Source organism: Carassius gibelio, chromosome B17 (genome assembly GCF_023724105.1).
Source record: "Carassius gibelio isolate Cgi1373 ecotype wild population from Czech Republic chromosome B17, carGib1.2-hapl.c, whole genome shotgun sequence".
In the NCBI taxonomy this organism is placed as follows: domain Eukaryota; kingdom Metazoa; phylum Chordata; class Actinopteri; order Cypriniformes; family Cyprinidae; genus Carassius; species Carassius gibelio.
This window is the reverse complement of record NC_068412.1, coordinates 5,415,574-5,428,377: the sequence shown is the minus strand read 5'-3', so window position 1 is coordinate 5,428,377 and position 12,804 is coordinate 5,415,574. Positions and strand designations below refer to the sequence as shown.

General features: G+C 38.7%; 1 protein-coding gene across 2 annotated transcripts; it reads right to left on the bottom strand.

The window, feature by feature from the left end:
• Nucleotides 1-4,838: 4,838 nt before the first annotated feature.
• Nucleotides 4,839-9,735, bottom strand: odc1 (ornithine decarboxylase 1). Of its 2 annotated transcripts, none has more exons than XM_052580106.1 (11): nucleotides 9,537-9,735; nucleotides 8,633-8,760; nucleotides 8,128-8,261; nucleotides 7,801-7,974; nucleotides 7,479-7,651; nucleotides 6,817-7,033; nucleotides 6,645-6,728; nucleotides 6,390-6,552; nucleotides 6,080-6,195; nucleotides 5,784-5,998; nucleotides 4,839-5,648 (listed from the first exon to the last, which is right to left on the bottom strand). In XM_052580106.1, the coding sequence occupies exons 3-11, from the start codon at nucleotides 8,227-8,229 to the stop codon at nucleotides 5,510-5,512; spliced, it is 1,383 nt and encodes a 460-aa protein (XP_052436066.1). In that variant the 5' UTR covers nucleotides 8,230-8,261; nucleotides 8,633-8,760; nucleotides 9,537-9,735; the 3' UTR covers nucleotides 4,839-5,509. The 2 variants fall into 2 exon arrangements, with proteins under 2 accessions (XP_052436066.1, XP_052436067.1); XM_052580107.1 differs by having other exon boundaries at nucleotides 6,080-6,192; nucleotides 9,537-9,705.
• Nucleotides 9,736-12,804: the final 3,069 nt, after the last annotated feature.

Sequence of the window (12,804 nt, the reverse complement as noted above, 5' to 3'; positions counted from 1 at the left end):
AGCCATTACAATGAAACGAAATATTATATAAATTTGCCTTTTTTATTTTAATTTTAACATATAGATAAATTGAATACAGACCAAAGAAAACCTGCTAGATTTACCCCGCAGCTGAATTATATTTTATGTTTAACCACTAAAGACACATCAGAGCCAGCAGCACATATCAGATGGTCTAGCTGAGGTGAGGCTGCTCTCGGCGGATACATGATCACTGAGCTCCCGCTGATCGAGTGGAGCTCACCGTCTACGAGATCGGCGAAACACATGTTTAAATAGGCGCTGTCTTTATAAATAAACCACAGATTTGAGTTTTAAACAACTACATTTTCGCCTGAAATAATTTTAAAATTACATTTCATGACACAATAACAGTAATATTTTGAAAATGATCCAAATAAATGGTGGTTGAACGCAACCAATGCTGTGTGAACTCAACCAATCAGGATGTTTAGCGCCAAAGTCCCGCCCCCGAAAGTTCCAGAACTTTGAAAAAGTACCACCTCGCCAGCAGGGACTTTCTGAGGGGCATTTTTTGACACTGAACTTTTAGTTCCTAGTTCCTGCGGTGGAAACCCGCCGAGTACCGGCCCAAAGTCCCTAGTTCCTGGGTAAAGTTCCTGCGGTGGAAACACGGCATGAGACTATATCAGAGAGTTCTTTGCCATGAGGTGCTGTGTTGAACGTCCGGTGCCCAGTATGAGAGAATGAGAAATTTAACACACCTGCTCCCCAATCACACCTGAGACCTTGTAACACTGAGTCACATGGCACCGGGGAGAGAAAATGGATAACTGGACCCAGTTTAGAAATTTTCACTTAGGCTACATCTACATGAGTCCAGATGCATTTGAAAACAACGTTTTCATTTTAAAGCGCTCTCCGTTTTCAAGCGTTTTGCAAACTTTTTCATCCACACTGCGAAACATCAGAAAACATTAAATTTGCTTTCTCTGCATGCGCAAAGCCTAAAAAAAAAGCTCACTCCAGATGATACACGGAACAGACACAATACGTTTTTATGCGGTTCTTCTGACAGGATTATTTTATTTACTCAAAGAAGCCACCATTCACTGACGCGTCCAGGTCGCACACACTCACGATTGTATGTCTGATCTAAAACGCAACTCCCCTCATGTTTTGCCGCAATTTGCAGTACTGCAATATGAAGAGTATACAAAGTAACACATCTGTAGTAATAGTGTGGAAGTGCACAGCACATAACATGCACCATTCCAGTATAAACACTGATATCTAGTGCTGTAATATGCGTCACATGACTAAAATTGCGTAATTGTTTTCAAAAGCCTCCGTTTTCTCAGTCCATACTACAACGCGAAAACAGCGTTTTCAAATGTATACACTTTGGAGAGCGTTTTCAAAAAGCTACATTTTTCTTGACCAAAAATGCCATCTCAGTGTGGACGAAAGGCCAAAACGGAGAGAAAAAGATGCAGTTTCAAACAATATCGTATTAGTGTGGCAAAGCCTAAGGGGTGTACACACTTTTGTGGCCAGCCGTTTAGACATTAATGTCTGTGTGTTGAGTTATTTTGAGGGGACAGTAAATTGACACTGTTACACAAGATGTACACTCACTGCTTTACCCTGTAGCAAAGTGTCATTTCTTCAGTGTTGTCACATGAAAAGATGATACAATATTTACAAAAATGTGAGGGGTGCATTCACTTCTGTGAGATACTGTAGGCTATTAAGGATAGATCACGTTCAGTAATTTCAGAAGCAACCAAGTCTGTAATTATTTAACCTTACAAGTCTGTCTGTGATCATACATCAATGCATTTATAAAACAAATACTAATACACTACAGCAATCCATATTATGTATAGCAGTCAGAACATCCTTTTTTCAGCTCCATAAAGATGCTGTTTGGATTCCATTTCTACCACAATTTCTGTGTAATCTCTCTAATCATTAGTTTCTCTTCATTTGAATTCAAAAATCTGAACCAGCTAAATCTGAGTTTTCAGATAAACCTTTTCTTTATTAGCCAGAAATGTTAAAGAACTCTGAGTTTGCTGTGCCTGTGTGTAGATCTGCACAATTTGGCCAAAAAAAGTTGCTTTTAAATATCAATATGGCTATTAAAAATTCTGATTATAGTTATTACTAAAAAAAAAAAAAAACGTTACACAAAGTAATAATTATTGACAATGATTATTATTAATATATTTACTGAATCATTAACAGTTATTATTTAATTTTTGTCAGGATCATCTGTGAAAGAGATAAATAATTCTACATTGGAGAAAAACTATAATATTTTAATAAAGTATTATTTTCCATATTTTACCCAAAATAAGATGTCCTGAAGTAGCTGTTTCATTCAGAATGGTAGCCGGAGGGCGCCCTCGTGCCGTAAAATCATAAGTGAAAAAATATATAATAATAATAAATAAATGAAATTGTTCCAGGAATTCAAAGGCATATGCTGGTGTTACAGCAGCTGAATCAAACACAGGTTGGACGTTTTAACTGATGAAGACAATAAACATATGATTGACTAAATGGTGCGTCTCTGTTCTCCAAGCAATCTGTTTTTATATATATATATATATATATATATATATATATATATATATATATATATATATATATATATATATATATATATATATATATGAATGATGTATATTTATAATCCCATGCTAATCGACATAGCCTTTATCACTGTATAGAATATTATAAAATGATTTAGCCTCGTTCTGTGATATGAAACCTATGGTGCCCGGGAGGGAACGTGGACGGTTTATTAGTTTTGTCGTTGCTACGAGATCATTTTGTCGAAGTAACAACAACCTTATGTCGTGGCCTCGAGATGCTATTTTGAGGGTGCGACATATTTTTACTCATTTTCACGAGTTGAATGAATAAACAAACCTGCGTTACCTGAACAACCCGGGATTATCAGAGATTTATTCATTAATATTTTATTATGCACTTCATGTAACATTTATTCATGATAAACTGTATTTGAATGTTGACTATCGCACGTAACAGTGGGTGGGGGCTCCAGATTTTTTTTATTGGGGGTGTTAAGGAGGGGCTTAACAGTTCAGAGGGGTTGCTAATTAAATTGAGTCAAAGTAGTGAGCCTCTATGAGCTTCAGCTACAACAGCGTGCAAATACAGCAACCTTGTTTTTTTATACAGCCTACAACAGCTTAGAAAAAAAATAAATAATACAATTTATGAACGCACATACAGTAGAAAAGAGAGAAAGTCTGGATTTATTTCTCATTGTTTTATTTAATTTAAAGTGTCGGTCACTCTCAATGCTAACTTGTAGGAAAACATGGTAAATTTGAAGTGCCAACAGTTCATTCAACACACAGTGGCTTAGCGGACGGGCACACGCTGCGGGGGGTAGCCAGCGATGTTGTCAAAAGCATCAAAAATCTGCAATATTAAGATGATTTAGCATTTTTAATTATTTTATGCTTGTTACATTCTTCTTCTTATTAGGCATATTATTAGTAGTAGTAGGTTACGTTTATTATTAAATTACATGACATTATTGCCCTGAAATAATTTCATAGTGCATCACCGCATGATGCGCTGTGAGGGTAATTACGTCTTAGGCTATTAGTTTACTCCTCACTTTTTTTTTTTAATGCAATTAATTACAAGCCAAAAATTATTAACACTACAGTCATCAATGAAAATTAAGAGCAGCTTTATTTTGTGCACTGATTTTCAAAAACAACCTGTTTAACAATATTTATCTTCTCATGTTTTGCACTATAAGGGCCACAAGAGAAATATGAAGGACATAGAAAGACAACATATGCTGATGTACCGTCATCGGTAATTTAATCTTTTGTCTCATTGTTTCAGAGAATCTCAACCATTAACGCAGTGTTAGAAAGCTCTGTCAGGTTTTTTTTTTCTTACTTTCACGGAGAATTGACTTATGTTCTTCGGCATAGCTCTTGCACAGTTTATGTGTTGCTTGCCTGAGCCCTCCTCCATAATACACTTTTTTTAATTGTTTTTTTTTTTATTAGGGTTTAAATGTTTATTTTTCAATGTCAATGAAAGTGACACCAAAAACAAGAACATAGTTCATTATGAATTTATCATTTATCAGGAAATCCTTGGGGGTGTTGTGCTGGGGACCCGCCCTATAGCACCGTCACTGTCACGTAATAAAGTCCGTTAGCCAAGGCATATGATTAATATAATCATTTAATAATAAAATATTTTCTATAATAATTAAAATAAAATATTAATGAATACATCTCTGATAATCCTGGGTTGTTATGGTCCCACAGGTTTGTTTACGAGTCAAACTCTTGGACACGAGAAAACTAAATGAAACGACCATGTGCTCTCCCGGCCACCGTAGAACCCAGATCACAAAAGGAAGAGATTTCAAACACTTGACAGATGTTATTTAATTTGGAGCAGAGATGTTTTTAAGAAATGTTTTAATGTTGAAACTACTGTATTTTCATCAACAGGTGTTCCTCACAGCGCAGAGCAGGTTTGTGAAATACAAAATTAGTTATTTTTCAGAAATAACTGGACACTTGTTACATTGTGTGGGGTTTTTAAATGATATTTTATGGTCATAGTATCATGCTAGTTTCTCATTCTGAACAACACAAGTAAAATATATGTAACGTCTAAATAATGTAAACAAACTGATGTATAGTTTTGGTGAAAGAATCGATCATCAGCCCTAGATTGAGCTACATGTGTTTAGTGTTGAGTTGTTTTACCTTGTGTTCTATAAATTCTTGATTTGCGCGGTTTAATACTTTCATAAGTTGTAAAACGGTGCTACTGGAATGGAAATCAAAAGCACAAATCACAACATTTTTACAGCTACATTTATTTATATAAAAATACAAAACTTAAAAAAAAAAAAAAGTTTCCATAGGAAAGCAATTCGGAAGCAATCCCATCTCTTTCTTATCCATTTCGAATGCATCAGTGGCATAGATTTCAGGTCAAAAATAATATTAATATTAACTTACTAATCAAGTATAAAATGGAAATGGTCATGGAGGAATAAATCAGTCTGTGTGAAGAGGAAGATCTTATTTTCCAAAACTGTTGGGAGAACATTTCATGAAATGGCTACTTTTCAATCCCTTAAAACCCCTCAAAGTAGCATGAGCTTCCAACACACACACACGATTAAACCTCCCTCAAGTCCTCCAGTCAAGTAACTGGCCTCATGATTTATAAGTAAATACGTAAAAAAAAAAAAAAAAAAGTTACTTAAAACAAAAAACAAAACAGCAGCTGCAGGACTGTGAGCCTTTCTGTGCGTCTTTCAGGTTTGAGCATTTGCAACATACAAACAAGTGAAAAACAGCTGCATTTAACAATAGAAAATGTAGCTATTGTTATCCAACAGCACACATTTGGAAATGGTGGACCTCCAGACAGGGTTCAGGAGTAAATGACAGGAGAACTATGATAAACCGCTGTCTGAATGAGAACTGGCTCTCGCTCTGGTGGTCAGCGCTGAGGAGCATCACAGCACTTGAGTAGGGCACGGCTTGGCTGGCACGTCCAGTGTGCTCTCGCGTCCGCAGTGGGATGGCACGCTTCCAGCACAGAGATCCTCCGCAGGAAGAGGAGGCCCCTGAGCACGGATCTGCTGCATACACTGCCTGCAATCAAAGAGATCGGTCAAAACCTTACATTAACCATTCCTTCAGTACAAGGTTTTTGCTCGCATGGCGTTAATTCTAAAAAAATATATTTCTTAACATTTAAAATATTAAGAAAAAGCATAATTTGCTTACCAGGCTGTGCGGGACATGATGTAATGGATATCAGGTTTCTGGAAGCCATTGAAGGTGGAGGACGCGGCCACCGTGTAGGCTCCCATGTTCTCAAACAGCAGCCAGTCGCCCACCTGCATGTCCGGCAGGCCGCACTGCTCCACGATACGGTCCAGCCCATCACAGGTCGGGCCCCAAATACTGCACGGGTACATGCGCTCGTCTGGCTTGGGTTTCTGCAAGACATTACGGGTTACAGGTTAGTCTCGGGGAAGAAACGCCTAACAAACAGGAAGCTGATGGACCCATCGCTGTACCTTGTGCAGAGTTGGCAGGACGTGCGCATGATCATACAGAATACAGTTGAAGGAACCATAAACACCATCGTTCACGTAGTACATCAGGGTTCGGTCACTGGCCCCATCCTCCTCTTCTGAAAAGGAGAAGAAATTCAGTTAAACTCTTTATGTAATGCTTTACACACTACAGATTGCTTCATTTATTCATTGCAGTTAAATTGATAATGTTACTGAATATTAGTGTTTGGATCCTGAATATAGATAGTCCTCTAATTTAAAGTCTGAGAGCACATTAGAAACAAAGTTGGTTTTGAATGTTTGCCTTTACCATCTGAGGCTGATTGCTCCTTCATGATGACCTTTTTGGCGATGATGTTGACCGCCAGCGTGTACGCAGACGCTACATAATAGCGGCCAGGTTCAGCAATGATCCTCACGCCGCAGTCAACAGGGAAATACTTATCCAGTGCAGGGTTAATCACAGCAGCGATCTGCCAAAACAAAAACCCAGAAGTTAACTTGTGTAACCTAAACAACTTTAGTTTGGTCACTTGAAGTTAAGATGGTGTTTAAGAATAAATACCTCTTCAAATTTCAGTTTGGTGTCATCAGAGCCCGGAAAGCCTCCACCGATATCAAGCAGGGTCATGTTATATCCCACCTCTGCCTGGTGGACGATATCATTTTCAGACTAAGCATGTATTCTATTGTATAAATGAGTGTAGTTCTAATTTTTATAGTACAAGATGACTTACCCCCATGTCAAAAACATAGCGTGCATCAGAGATAGCCTGGCTGTACGTCTCCGGATCAGTGCAACCGCTGCCCACATGGAAACTGACTCCGATCACGTCCAGCCCGAGCTCCTTCGCCCGCTCCAGCAACAGACGACTGCTCTTTAACGTGGCGCCAAACTTCACACTTAACCTGCACACGGCCTTGGAGTCATCAGTGGCGATACGGAGAACCAGTCTGCAGAAACACAACGTGTTTACATGTCAAGAAAGTCTTGTAGCAAAGCACAATCTTTTTTTTTGTGTTTGTTTACTTAAATATATAATTGTCAGCCAATACATTTTTCTGTTTGGCTACATACACTTTTGTTTTAAGTGGTCAAACAATATACAAGCTTATATTTGGCATTTTTAATGCCATTAGTTTTACAGAAAGTTTATCTAAAGTAAGTGTTTATTTCACAGATTCAACAAAGTATTTTTTTTTTTTTTAAACAATACATTTCCAAATAAGTTTATTTTAATAAGTGTTATTAATTGTTCTGCTTGTTTTATTCACCGTTACTACTTTATATGGTCTGATATCAAGTATAATCTGCTTTATATTGCTCATCGGCCACCCATACTGCTTGATACTATTATTCTGTGGTGAAATATGACCTGGTTTTCTAATAGTTACTCACTTGGCGTTCTCATGGCTTCGTGCCACCTTCATGAGCTCCACTTCGCTGTCAAACGTCATCATCTGCACTCCGTGAGCAGAGGCGTACTTGATCTGAGACACCTGCTTGCAGGGATTGGCGTAGATGATCCTGCTCGGCTCCACACCCACAGACTGAATGATCTGGATCTCAGTCTAACGGAGGAGACGAGGATTAGAAGTCAGGTTAATTCAGGATTAACAATGCTACATTCTTACAGCTAGGTGCTGCTGTCATGCACTCATTGAGACACACGGAGAAGTCACGTTTGTGATTTAAGGAACTGAGAAGAGCTTTCACATACCTTGCTTGCGCAGTCGAACCCGGCTCCCAGAGACGCCAGAGTCATGAGCACAGCCCTGCTGTCATTGCACTTCACTGCGTAGAACGGTGTGACACGGGGCAACACACGCAACCAGCGCAGGTGCTTCTTCAGGACGTCTCCCAGGTCGGCCACATAGAAGGCATCTTTGTCATCCTAAAAGAATAAGAGATGGGATCAGAACAGTGGATGGCACGTTTGCAGAACCATTTAGAGAAAAGATGATATTACAATAAAAGAAATCTAAGTTTACATGCATAAAGCAACAATTAAGCAGACGCGTAGGTATAATACAACGCGTTCACTTACAGATAGTGATGACTCGTTGATCTTCTGCTCCACGATATCACGTGCACAGAATCCCTCCTCCAGGAAGGCGAAGTCAAAGTCTGATCCAGTCAAAGAGGTCATGGTGTTTGTTCAAGATTTGATTGCAAAAGAAACTGTTGAAGAAAAAGATAGGGGCGTTATAAAATGTGACCGCTGAGATAACAAGGAAAGACTATCTGTCAGTGTACGTAAAGCAGTAGCTTATCTTTGAACTAATGACAGCTTTAGAGACTACAGAGGCAGCTCACTGACCGCTATAATGGAGATACTATTAAAGGAATTAAATTTGATATTTTCTGATGTCGTTTTAATTGTAGTTTAAATCACTTTGATAAAAAAAATACTAAAAAAATATTTAGAATCAGAATGTCTACAAAAACGTCTGTAGAATTATTCCTCTCGCGTACAAAAGTACCCGGATCTTTAAGGGGTTTGAGTTTTCCATCCCTCTTTATTGTATGCGCTCAAAGGCAGAAAGACTCACCAGATGCGAGAGATGGAATGAATGTGCTAACAGCTGTCGGACAGCCAAGGAGGTTCACCAGTGAAGTTGAATCCTTTCAGATAAGCCTCAAGGCCAGGGCCAGTGTGCACGTCTCCCAGGCAAGAATTCTGCAAAGATTACAAACATTAGGTCAAACCATAAAGTACAGGCAACAAACCGGTCCAAGCTAGGTTATGTCGGTAACTCATGGTGTAAAACTCATTACACATTGTTTATCGTACCGGTCCATGTCGTGCAAAAATTAGGAAATCGATTCCCAGTTAATCTGGTACCCGCGCGCACACACACACACACACTTGTGATGCAGAGCTATTTCGCAAAGCCGGTGAAATTAGTCCCTCCCCTGCAGAGCGCGCGACTACACCAGTTACCCAATAAGGAAAAGTCCCGTTTGGACCAACTATAACAGACATTCCTGTCAGCCAATCACTGCTCACATCCAGCCGGCTTCTGCTTTCGGCTCAGCCAATAGAATGCGCTCATTCAGGCTAGCGAGGCTATGCAGCGTGAGACTTCATTCATTGATCTTGATCTTGAAATCTACGTCGCATTAACCAAAGAATCTAGTAAACAGATTAACAACTGCACGTTTGTCAAAGTATCGGTCTCCAACGAGAAAGAGATCTGATGAAAGTCGAAGTTAAACACGCACAGGAGAGTGTGACAGCGCGGCCACGTTGACTCGAGGCCATGGTGTCATGACACACGACTGAACGAGCAAAAACACGTCTATATTATACAGATTCAACAAACACCTCAGCGAATTAACTAACGTTAGAGGCTGACCGGTTAGATTGTGATTCGACTGTAACATACTAAAAGTTCATCCGGGCACTTTAAGACACTTAACGTCAGTTTCGCTCAGTAATATCGTATAACTCACCTTAAAACGCATTTACAAAGAGTTTTCCCATTAGACCAGAGTGCTGGAAATGAATAACGTCGGCTTCGTCCCGCACACGAGCAGCTGTGGCGATCTTCTACCGGCGCAGAGCGAAGTAAGCCCCGGCGCGGGGCACAGCTCTATATATAGTGAGGCGGTCTCTAAGGACGCGCCAGCTGGAACCGGTTTGTTCCTGCCAGCGGCTTCTTCTCGCGTGACGAGTCTGACTGAACCAGACAGAGTGACACTCTCTGCTGCTATGAGATTAATAATTATTATTATCCAGAAACCTGTTAATGAAACAGAGCCCATAATGAACAACGGGCTCAACCATTGTACAATATATTAATATTAGATGTCTTGTGGTTTCCGTGACATCTATAAACTACCAGCTAAACTGTTATCTCTAATTAGAAATTTAAATATTGGTCGAGGAGTTTGAATATATATAAACACACACATTTTGGTATCATATTTAAATGTGACAGAACTGTACAATAGAGGAACCATGTGTTTTCTGAACATCGACTACAGTAGTCATTATAAGTGGATAAAAAAATTCATCAAAGTTGTCAAGTTGTCAAAGTTGTATATATACAGTCTTGTTCAAAATAATAGCAGTACAATGTGACTAACCAGAATAATCAAGGTTTTTAGTATATTTTTTATTGCTACGTGGCAAACAAGTTACCAGTAGGTTCAGTAGATTCTCAGAAAACAAACAAGACCCAGCATTCATGATATGCACGCTCTTAAGGCTGTGCAATTGGGCAATTAGTTGAAAGGGGTGTGTTCAAAAAAATAGCAGTGTCTACCTTTGACTGTACAAACTCAAAACTATTTTGTACAAACATTTTTTTTTCTGGGATTTAGCAATCCTGTGAATCACTAAACTAATATTTAGTTGTATGACCACAGTTTTTTAAAACTGCTTGACATCTGTGTGGCATGGAGTCAACCAACTTGTGGCACCTCTCAGCTGTTATTCCACTCCATGATTCTTTAACAACATTCCACAATTCATTCACATTTCTTGGTTTTGCTTCAGAAACAGCATTTTTGATATCACCCCACAAGTTCTCAATTGGATTAAGGTCTGGAGATTGGGCTGGCCACTCCATAACATTAATTTTGTTGGTTTGGAACCAAGACTTTGCCGTTTACTAGTGTGTTTTGGGTCATTGTCTTGTTGAAACAACCATTTCAAGGGCATGTCCTCTTCAGCATAGGGCAACATGACCTCTTCAAGTATTTTAACATATGCAAACTGATCCATGATCCCTGGTATGCGATAAATAGGCCCAACACCATAGTAGGAGAAACATGCCCATATCATGATGCTTGCACCTCCATGCTTCACTGTCTTCACTGTGTACTGTGGCTTGAATTCAGAGTTTGGGGGTCGTCTCACAAACTGCCTGTGGCCCTTGGACCCAAAAAGAACAATTTTACTCTCATCAGTCCACAAAATGTTCCTCCATTTCTCTTTAGGCCAGTTGATGTGTTCTTTGGCAAATTGTAACCTCTTCTGCACATGCCTTTTTTTTAACAGAGGGACTTTGCGGGGGATTCTTGAAAATAGATTAGCTTCACACAGACGTCTTCTAACTGTCACAGTACTTACAGGTAACTCCAGACTGTCTTTGATCATCCTGGAGGTGATCATTGGCTGAGCCTTTGCCATTCTGGTTATTCTTCTATCCATTTTGATGGTTGTCTTCCGCTTTCTTCCACGTCTCTCTGGTTTTGCTCTCCATTTTAAGGCATTGGAGATCATTTTAGCTGAACAGCCTATCATTTTTTGCACCTCTTTATAGGTTTTCCCCTCTCTAATCAACTTTTTAATCAAAGTACGCTGTTCTTCTGAACAATGTCTTGAACGACCCATTTTCCTCAGCTTTCAAATGCATGTTCAACAAGTGTTGGCTTCATCCTTAAATAGGGGCCACCTGATTCACACCTGTTTCTTCACAAAATTGATGACCTCAGTGATTTAATGCCACACTGCTATTTTTTTGAACACACCCCTTTCAACTAATTCAACTAATTGCCCAATTGCACAGCCTTAAGAGCGTGCATATCATGAATGCTGGGTCTCATTTGTTTTCTGAGAATCTACTGAACCTACTGGTAACTTGTTTGCCACGTAGCAATAAAAAAATATACGAAAAACCTTGATTATTCTGGTTAGTCACATTGTACTGCTATTATTTTGAACAAGACTGTATATATATATATATATATATATATATATATATATATATATACACACACACACACACACACACACACACACACACACACACACACACAATTTTAAGTAATTTAAAAAGGCTGCACACAACCTTAAATACTGACATTTAAACGAAAACTGTAAAGATAAAAGCTAATTTTATTTACAATTCCAAATGTAAATAAATATTTGGATTTGTAAGATCCTATAGTATAAAAATTAATATCATATCTGATATTATTGGCTACTATTTTGGGAGTTACATTCACAGTTCATTATAAAAAAAATGTAGAATTAGAGTAAGAATTGGGCAATAAATCCTATCACCCCTCTCTTACGAAGCACAGAGGTCAAGATTCATAGAAATGTGAATTTTACAAGCTACGCATATAATTGCTCTTTTAACTGGAAAAATATAATTGAGCCAAGAATTGGAAAGTGGATTAAAGAAATGGTGTCGATGGAAAAAGTATTGTTTATTGTTGTTTTTGGAGATGTCTGGAGACCTTTTACAACCTTCTTAAGGACTCACAATGTTAATGTTGTAAACCTGCTACAAGAGCAAGCTCTGAGGGAGTATATCATCATGATTTCCTACATAGACTTGGGACACACTCTTTACTGATTTAGGTGTCTTTAAAATGAGAATAGGGTATAAAATGTTTGCTGTGCATGATTGTTATTCATTGTGTTATATGCAAAACTGAAAAAGTACTAAATATTTTGGTAAAAAACAAAAAGGACTTGGGCCAATATGTATGAGGTCATCCGGAGGAGCTTTTCTGTAACATTTCCTTCCTTGTAATTGGGCCATCTGGTTCCAGTTACCCTACAGCAGCTTTCAGTCAACATGCTGCAAGACCTTGCTGAAGATGTCAGACTGGACGTTTCCTCACCTTTTCCACAGATGTCCACTTCCGTCTTTTATCTTTGCTGTGCACACTTTGTTGTCATCCTGCCAGATGAATTAGGAGTGGACACTAGACCTAAATATATCAGTCCTGAAACTCCCCGTAATCACAGGAGCAGACTAAT